This window comes from Etheostoma spectabile, chromosome 23, assembly GCF_008692095.1.
Source record: "Etheostoma spectabile isolate EspeVRDwgs_2016 chromosome 23, UIUC_Espe_1.0, whole genome shotgun sequence".
NCBI lineage: Eukaryota > Metazoa > Chordata > Actinopteri > Perciformes > Percidae > Etheostoma > Etheostoma spectabile.
Window position 1 is genome coordinate 11,951,856 of NC_045755.1, and position 9,667 is coordinate 11,961,522.

Genomic DNA, 9,667 nt, shown 5'->3' on the forward strand with positions numbered 1-9,667 from the left:
GCCACAGACACCTCTCATCAGACACTTCACCGGCAGAAAATCAATACTTGGGAGAGAGAGATGTAGGATAATTTATCAGCTTATTTTTGTGCCATCATAAAAAAAGGGGGGCTACGGAGAAGTGGGTGGTGCATCTGAGCTCGAGCTCCTATTACAGAGATCCAGACTTTTTCATGGCAAGTTTTGTGGAAGTGGGGGGAGGGCGAATCTGCAACTTTCTCGACCTGATGTCTTTCTCATACCCAGCCTAAATGCTTCAAATTCATTCTTTTGATGGTTTTGAGTTAAGGCGATGTGTCTTTTCTAGAGTTGAGGACATTTTTTTGGAGCTGTTGGAATTTGGATAATGAAGGAATCCAGGAGGATCCAGCAGGGATCGGACGAGAAGTGCAGAATAAAAAACTTTGGGAGGACTACGAGAAAACTTTGAAGCGCCCCACAGATTTCCCTCAACATGCCGCATTTGGAAACTTATTCCAAATCTAATGAAGAATACTTCATATTCGGGTGTTTTGGGAAACAGAATAGCTAAAGCACTAGAATTCAAATTGATCTCGTTTTTGCACAGTTGAATCTCTACTCCCAAGATGTCTTCCCAGGGTCGGGGCCCCATTGTTGGATTTTACGGGATGCTTTGCGTCTGGGCTGCCTGGCTTTCAGGCTCGGGGGCGGTGTTGTCTCCAAACGGGACGATATTTGAAGATAAGTGCAAGAAAACCTCAACTTGTGAGGCACTTAAATACAACACATGTCTGGGATCGCCTTTACCGTACACGCATACTTCCCTGATCCTGGCGGAGGACTCCAGCACCCAAGAAGAAGCTTTTGAGAAGCTGACCATGTGGTCCGGTGAGATTTAATGAGTCCAAACTAAGTTTGAAATATGCTCCATCTCGTTGTATAGTTTATAGCTCGCAGAAGAAGAGTGGTATTCATTATGTAAGCCAATTAAAAGAAACTGTTGTAACACTGTATCGCAGATGCTCATTATTAACATGACTTACTTATTTTGAATGTGATGATAAATAACTACAATTTCACTATGAATCCATTATTGACTACCCAAAATATCCTGTAAACCTTGACTTCAAATAGGAAAATAAAAAAAAATGCTTTTAATGTGTAGCAATAAAATAATACAGTAAATGTATAAGTAGGCTATGTAAGCAGTGGGATCAGTTACACCACACAGAAAGACAGTTTTGTTTGAGTTGTTTATATATGATTATAATGTCAATTGGAATGACAATGAGGTGTGATGAGGAGTCTGGAGACGGGAAGAGAGCCTCAACAGGAAATGAAGGGTTAAAAGCCGTTAGGGCAACAAAAGGAATCACTCATAGGTGTTAGCGAGCGAACAAAAAAAGAGAGTTTCACTAATAAAAGGCTTTTAGATAATCTGCTTCACATTCATAAGCACTCACTAAGGACCTGTCAGACCCAGGTCAATGCTTCACAGCCCATTCTGATGAGGAGTCTCATTTGTATTGTTGGATATGGTGTATTCTGGCTCCTGTGTAACAGCAGATATGTCAAGGAAACCTCAGAGATGAATTTATATTTAATATTCAAACATTTCACAAAATCGCACCTCATCAAATTCATCTTTGCATTCTGTCAGTCAGTCATAATCAAACTGATTTATGTAGTTTCTCATCCGTCATGATGATTACCGTCACCACCATCAGATTAATAAATGAGGCACGTGTCTTGTTCTCTCATGTCTTGCTGTTTCAGGATGTCTAAGACTGTCCTTCTGTTCTAGGTCTGCGGAACGCTCCTCGCTGTTGGTCGGTCATCCAGCCTTTGCTCTGCGCCGTCTACATGCCCAAATGTGAGAACGGTCGAGTCGAGCTGCCCAGCCAGAGCCTGTGTTTGGCTACACGTCGACCATGTAGCATCGTGGACCAGGAGAGAGGATGGCCCAGTTTCCTCAAATGTGACAAATTCCCTGTGGGCTGTTCGGTATGCTTCACTGTTATGTCATTCTGTGTGATATTACATTGATTCCCAAAGGGAAAAGTCTCTTTTCACTGGAGGTCAGAGGTCAGGCTAACCTCACCTTTCCCCTTGCGTTCTCTGTGTGCAGAATGAGGTGCAGAAGCTGAAGTTCAACATGTCAGGCCAGTGTGAAGCTCCCCTGGTGAAGACAGACATTCAGTCCAGTTGGTACAAGGATGTGGAGGGCTGCGGTATCCAGTGTGACAACCCTCTGTTCACTGAGGAGGAGCACAATGACATGCACGCCTACATCGCTTACTTCGGCACCATCACCCTCCTGTGCACCTTCTTCACCTTGGTGAGACATAAGTACCAGGACCCATAATTCTGTTTGGCTTTTTTTTGCATCTTCTGACTTTTAAAATGTCCTCCGTTTCAGGCCACGTTTCTTGCCGACTGGAAGAACTCCAACCGTTACCCAGCTGTCATTCTCTTCTACATCAACGCCTGTTTCTTTGTGGGCAGCATCGGCTGGCTGGCCCAGTTCCTGGATGGAGCGCGCGACGAGATTGTGTGCAAGAGCGACAACACCATGCGACTCGGGGAGCCCTCGTAAGCGAATGTCTTCACCTGATCATTCGTGAGATTAGAAATTGTTCCCAAATAGAGAATGTAACCCTTAAAGTCAAATTCATGCTTGGCTGTTCTCCACAGGTCTTCGGAGACACTGTCATGCGTCACCATCTTCATCATTGTGTACTACTCCCTGATGTCGGGTGTGATTTGGTTCGTCATGCTGACCTACGCCTGGCACACTTCCTTCAAAGCCCTGGGCACCACCCACCAGCCGCTGTCTGGCAGAACCTCCTACTTCCACATGGTGACCTGGTCCGTCCCCTTTGTCCTTACTGTGGCCATCCTGGCTATCGCTGAGGTGTGTAGGGAGTCTGTTTTACCTCTTACAATCCCACACTCTGAGACTGAAAATTGGTTTTCAATTATGAGAAAATGTTAGCTTTTTTCTCATTCATTGTGGCTCTGTTGTGCTCCACAGGTGGACGGAGACTCAGTGAGTGGGATCTGTTTTGTAGGCTACAAAAACTACAGATACCGTGCTGGGTTCGTGCTGGCCCCCATTGGAGTGGTGCTTGTCGTCGGCGGCTACTTCCTCATTCGAGGTAAGTCATATTTTTAAGTGAAACTTTTTTTAATTCTTGGAAATCTTTCAAGCTATGTGACACTCCAGAAGTGCTCCTCAAAATCATTCCCACACCACCAGCACCGACTGATTCTATTTATTTCCTTTTTTTAGGTGTCATGACTTTGTTTTCCATCAAGAGTAATCACCCAGGACTTCTGAGTGAAAAAGCAGCCAGCAAAATCAACGAGACGATGCTGAGACTTGGTATGTTCTCATCTGGTGCCATTTCACACCACACTGGGGACCTGAGAAATAGTATGAGGGTAAAAACCATCCTAGTTATGATCAGAGTTGAGACCTGGGTGTTAGGTGAAGAAATGTTCTTCAGGAGTCTAGCAGCATGTCATTGGGAAAACAAAACACATTCAACTGATAACTATTCTCAATTTATATCCCCAGGCCACGTCTTTAAAATGAGGAAAATTATCAAAGAAAGAATAACTAAATAAATAATCTGTTTTTAAATAATGTATAGATTATTCTTGTTTCACATTGTTCCATAATAGTAAGAGTCAAGTGTCTGGTATCTCACCTCTGACTTCTGTGTCTCCTTGTCAGGTATATTTGGATTCCTCGCTTTTGGCTTTGTTTTCATCACCTTCGGCTGCCACTTCTACGACTTCTTCAACCAGGCTGAGTGGGAGAGGAGCTTCAGAGAATATGTGCTGTAGGTTTTTTGTTGGCTATCATCTTCTTTAAGTGGCAGAAATCCTGTGATTTGCTGAATGCATGTTGCTGCACACCTGCAAACCTTCCACAAAGAAATCCACAAACTGATGCTTCTGAGATTCCAAACCGCTGTGCAACAGCTCAGCTTACAGTGGTGAATGCAGCCCCATTTCCCCACAGTGTTGACACTGGCTGTACTGGAATTAATTTCACCTCAGAAATGTAAACCGCTCTCTCCTGCCCTGACATTTAAAAGACTTTCTTATTTAGCAGATCCAGCATTTGAATGTGCCTCAGTCATATGGCTCGAAGGTGAGGGAGGCACATGTAGCATGGTCCAGGCATAGACTGAACATCTCTGTGATGTTTTCAACAGGTGTGAAGCCAACGTGACAATTGCCTCTCAGACCAACAAGCCAATCCCAGAATGCACCATTAAGAACCGGCCCAGCCTGATGGTGGAGAAAATCAACCTGTTCTCTATGTTTGGGACGGGAATCGCTATGAGCACCTGGGTCTGGACCAAGGCCACCATCCTCATCTGGAAACGGACCTGGTGCAAGTAAGCAAACATCACTGGGAAATATAACATTAATCATTGTATTTCTGTCTTTAAAATACTCTTTTCCAATTGCTCATATCTCTCATATCAGTCTCTTCTCATTGCTTGTGTTCACATGATGGCTTCATGCCTCTCCACGTCCATATATGGTTTTAAAGATATGATAACAGTGTGGGAACAGTCTAATCTCAATGCACCCAGACATGTACTAACCAAGAGACTCTAGACTTTTTCCTGCCAAACATCTTTGAATATGGGGGATTTTCACCCTGATCATTTAAAGGAATGGAGGCACATTTAGATGAATCTTACAGTGTGTCTCCCGTGTGTGCGCAGTGTTAATCCTTGGTTTTGTAACAGCACTCACAAGGGCTCATTGTGACTTGGACTCGCAGGAATTAGTTTCCTTCCAGCTTTGAAGGACAACAGTAATTGTGCTGCTTGGAATGATTGTTTTCAGTGTGGGCTTAAAACATCATGCAGAGTGACGTAAAATGAGAAAATGTGTAAGATATTGGCACCTTGCCCAAGATCACATGGCTGCTGATGGCGTTAAACAAGGGATCCTCAGTTGGGTCTTTCTACCGATCAGACAGGGTCAGTGACTTTCTTTTTGAACGGTATTTCTGTTCCTGTGTCAGGATTATTGGTCGTAGTGACAATGAGCCCAAGAGGATCAAGAAGAGCAAGATGATTGCCAAGGCATTTGCACTGAGGAAGGAGCTTCACAAGGACCCAGAAAAGGAGCTGTCCTTCAGCATGCACACTGTGTCCCACGATGGACCAGTGGGTGAGTATTTTTTTTATTCAGTATTCAGTTGAGTCATTCTGAGTATGCCTTAACTGATATTTTAGGATAAATTAGACTGACTTAAGTTTGAATGAAGGGTTGCTATACTGTCCGCTATTTGGGGTGAAGATTGAAACAGTGGAAGCCATGTCTGGTGATGTGTGAATACTTTCACCTTGTGGTAAATCACTGAAACGGCAAGGAGTCTTATTTTGATTATTTATAGTTTAGATTATACCTTATCTTAGTGTAGTTATTTTATGCATATTATTCATAGGATGCTCCCTGTTTCACCCCCTATAGTAAAGGATTTCTTCATCCATAATACAAAAAGACAGCTTCTTACTTATCCCAAGAAGTATCTAGCCATGCAGATGTTACAGGTTTCCAAGTGGGGACTATTTCTTAGTAATTGTTTATAACAGATACATTTTTTAAATGTAGTTTTTCAGCGCTGTGAGCACCACAAACAAAATGCTACTCATGTCCATTATATTGAGATATAGCTTGGCTGAACTTTGGCACATAAAACCAACTATGTACATGGATCATGGATAGATACCACTAGAGGTAAGTAATAAAAAATGGAGGGAATAAATATATACAGTATGTGTGTATGTATATATATATATATATTAATATATATAAGATTTGGGGGAACCACATCACTTGGCTTTGGTGTATAATATAATGTCAAAAATTGCGGCATGTGTGCTGATGTAAAAATCAACATTGTGTTATTTTCTTTTGAATTCAGCCTTAAAAGATTTTCCAGTTGTTTTTTTTGTGGCATAGAGGCTACACAGACAGTGACAACTGTTATGTCTGTAGCAAAGAACTGCATGACCCATTCTTTTGCTCATGTAAGCTGTGAGGCTGCTGTGGCTGCCATGCTTGTTTAGCTTGGAGCAGTTCGGGGCTATAGAGAAACTGCGGGGGAGCCATTAAGTGTATGCTGGGTTTAAAATTGTCCTCAGTTGTCCCTAAATAGAGAGTTTGTGGTTTGTCTTGTTTCATTCATAGCTGGAATCAATTTTGAACTAAATGAGCCATCGAACGATGTGTCATCAGCTTGGGCGCAGCATGTGACTAAGATGGTGGCCCGGCGAGGTGCCATCCTGCCTCAGGACATCTCTGTTACTCCTACTGGTACTCCAGGTGAGACCTGGAGGCCATGACTCTGGCATTACACTCATCAATCCTTTCCGCCCCCCTTTTCTTTTCCAGAGGGCTGTCGATGACCAACTTATTTTCTGTTATTTCTTCACAGTGCCACCTCCAGAGGAGAGGAACAGGCTGTGGATGGTGGAGGCTGAGATTTCACCAGAGATGATAAAGAGGAAAAAGAAGAAAAAGAAGAGGAAGAAGGAGGTGCGTCCAATGGAGGAGGCGGTGGACCACCAGGCTAATCGCCAGCGTGAGTTTGGTCGCAGCTCAGTGCCTCGTCTGCCCAAACTGCCATGCCACCCCAGTCTGGTCGCTAATCTGCGCGAACAGCAAAGGCAGCAGCAGAAGCTGGAGGAGGAAGTCTTGCCAGGGTCCTACCCAGAATCCCTACCTTCCCACCCCCTGTCCTGTGAGGAGAGGTGTTCCTACCAGCCCTACCAAAGCAGTCACAACAGCTATGGTCGCAGCCTGCTCTCTAACCCTCTAACCTTCAATGACCGCCCAGAGGATCTTGGTCTCGGCCCACGCTGCCTCCCGTCTGCCTCCACTTGGCAGCCCAGGGGATCTTCCCGCTACCCTGGGGAGATGAATCTCACAGATGGGCTGTCAGAGAGGTTGGCTCGGGTACCGGCAGGCCGAAGGGCTGGCTACGGACCCATTCACTCCCGGACCAATTTAATGGAAGCGGAGCTTATGGATGCTGACTCCGACTTCTAAGAGAAATAGCTGCAATATATTGAAAAAGTGCTGGATGCTTTAAAAATTCTTCCTAAAGTGCACCTAATTCCCAATGCCCAGAGGTCAAGATGGAACTAAGGTGTTTAGTTAATTTTTTATTTTTAAAAAACAAAGGGATAAAGTGAAAAAAAAAGAAGTTGTGAATAAGTTAATGAAAAAATATTTTTTATACTCTGTGTCCAATACAATTTCAAAGGCAACTCCATGATGATGACAAGAGAATTGAGGCAGCTAAACTTTACGTGGCTTGAAACAGATATCTTTATTTTGACAGCCCTAAGCATTCATCAGCTAGTATCAGCCTAGCCCTGTTTGTAACAGCATTTAACTCTTAATGCAGCAGGGTGAGTCAGGGTATCACGGATGAATTGTTAATTGTGACAGTCAACTTGTCTTTGAAATACCAGTAAGGAAATTTGAAGATGAAGGCAGTCGATAAAACTTTTGAAAGTCTATTATATTCTCAATCTTTGAGTGGCCGCTTGTGTATTATTATTTTTACTGCCCCAGCAGGGCGGTACAATTTGACTCACACAGAAGCCCATACAGATTAAAATAAAAAATGCTACAGGCAACTTGCAAATACTGTTTAAACCAGGCTATCTTTTGTGTTAAATTTAAATGTTTGTTAAACTCTATTTCTCTCTTCACATCACTATCAAGCAAGTAATGATTTGTGTTTATGTACAGTTAAATTGAGGTACTAACCATTATCTCCCTTGCCCTATTAAAGGTGCTCTAAGCGATGTTGGGTGATGTTACTTCTTGTTGTCGTTCTTGTTGAAGTATTTTCAAACAAAACAAGATTAGTTCGCCTGTCCCTCTTCCTCATCCCGTCCTCATCTTCTCCCTTCTGTGATTCCATGCACTAATGCCCCCCCCCAATCCTTCTTGTCGGTCATTGGCTGGAACGCTGGAACACTGTGTGTGTATATGCTTCGTGGTGCAGGTGGGCACAGTTTGTTTTTGTTGCCGTTTGTAGACCCTGGGCTGTCTACAGAGACCGCGTTTTTTTACAGTGTGTTCTGGGGACAGGCAGCTCGCAGATAGTGAGGAGATGTTTGCTGTATGTGACAACAAATGTAGCCTAAAACACGTGTAACATTGCTTAGAGCACCTTTTAATACTAGTATCACAGAAGTGATTGCTAAGTGGTCCAGACTTTGAAATGTTTCTTTTAAAAATCTGGACACACTGGGATTTACACAGAAGCCAGGATGTACTAAAATCAATTATTACAGTTGTATAAGATGTCTAATTTTGAATGCACCAGCTGCTTGGTCTCACATCTTCACATTGTGATCATTTACTTCAGACATAAACAGAATAACCCAAATTATGATACTGTCCTTCTTCATTTGATTAACATGTGCAAGTAATAGTGACATGCTTTTGTTAAAGAATAAATTCAAACCAGGCTGAAAAGCAGTGTCATGCTGCCCTCTCTGGTTAAAACTTCATTCACCTCTGCCCTCACCCAGCATCACTGATGGTGTGGTCAGAAGTGGGCTCCGTTATATGATTTCACCTTGTACATTATTTCAACAGATTATGAAAAACAAGTTCAATTGGTGTTTCGAGTTACTCCTTAATCAGTGAGTATACAAAAAGTCATTGAGCTAGAATACATGCTAATTATTTGCATATGCTCTGTTGCCTGGTGCAATAAACCGTCCATTAGCTTATATTTTGCCTGGAGAAAATGAATGCAATTGCCCTCTTTTTCTCAATGAATTCTCCTTGTATATTTTCAGTAAAGCAGTATTTCTGCCTGTGTTAATCTGTTGTACATGTTTAATCTAAACTGATCTTCATATGTGTTTCTTTTTCTCTTTACTATAGTTGAAAATCGTTTGTATGATGTATTTTAGACTGCAGTGGTCTTAGAAGTCATTTTCCCCACCTAAATGCTTCTGTTGTTCGGTGTGTCTCTCTAAATGTATATTCTGTATATAGGTTGTTCATAGAGTTCCCAATATGGGTATTATTTGTACAGATTTTTATATCAAATCACTTGATTATTCTGCTGATATGATAAATAAAAAGGGAAGAGTATGCTACTATGCTATAAAAGGTTGTCACTGTACTTGTGCTGTAACCAAAATGTCACCTATTGTCATTTGACACTCAGCATGGATAAACGACGCTGCAGCAGACTGTGATAGGCCGTTTCATCTGCCAGTGCTAATTACTATCTAATGTAAGCGTCTGGTTATTCATGTGAGATGTCTGATGGAGAATTATTTAAGTTATTAGTAGTTTCCACACTGCTATGGTTCAACAACATAGGGAGTTTAACAAAATAAAGCATAGCTGATATCTGCCCAAAAAGACTATTTTCAAAGATTATAAAGAGACTAAAAGATTACTCTGGAAATAGTATTTTATTTTTATGCTTTAAAGTAATAATTTCTGTTTTGGTAAGCCGTCAAAAAGATTTAGCCATACCAGCAGGCTTCGTGTTGCTTTCTCGGTTTATTCTCCCAACTGTCAAAAAAAGTTTTCTGTCACTTTGACTGTGCAGCTGTACTTTTTTGTTTTTATATGTAAATAAAAGTAACCCTACACTTTTCTGTGTGATTGCACTAGCCCCACTTTG

At 42.2% G+C, this 9,667-nt stretch overlaps 1 protein-coding gene and 1 long non-coding RNA gene across 2 annotated transcripts; one reads left to right on the top strand and one right to left on the bottom strand.

The window, feature by feature from the left end:
- Positions 1-587: 587 nt before the first annotated feature.
- smo (smoothened, frizzled class receptor) lies at positions 588-7,588 on the top strand. Its single transcript, XM_032505369.1, has 12 exons — positions 588-849; positions 1,766-1,965; positions 2,090-2,299; positions 2,381-2,553; positions 2,656-2,875; positions 2,996-3,119; positions 3,254-3,346; positions 3,701-3,809; positions 4,188-4,373; positions 5,015-5,163; positions 6,187-6,321; positions 6,434-7,588. The coding sequence occupies exons 1-12, from the start codon at positions 588-590 to the stop codon at positions 7,045-7,047; spliced, it is 2,475 nt and encodes an 824-aa protein (XP_032361260.1). The 3' UTR covers positions 7,048-7,588.
- Positions 7,579-8,333, bottom strand: LOC116673191 (uncharacterized). Its single transcript, XR_004327778.1, has 2 exons — positions 8,186-8,333; positions 7,579-7,792 (listed from the first exon to the last, which is right to left on the bottom strand). It is a non-coding gene; the product is annotated as an uncharacterized LOC116673191 (long non-coding RNA).
- Between the last annotated feature and the right edge of the window lie 1,334 nt (positions 8,334-9,667).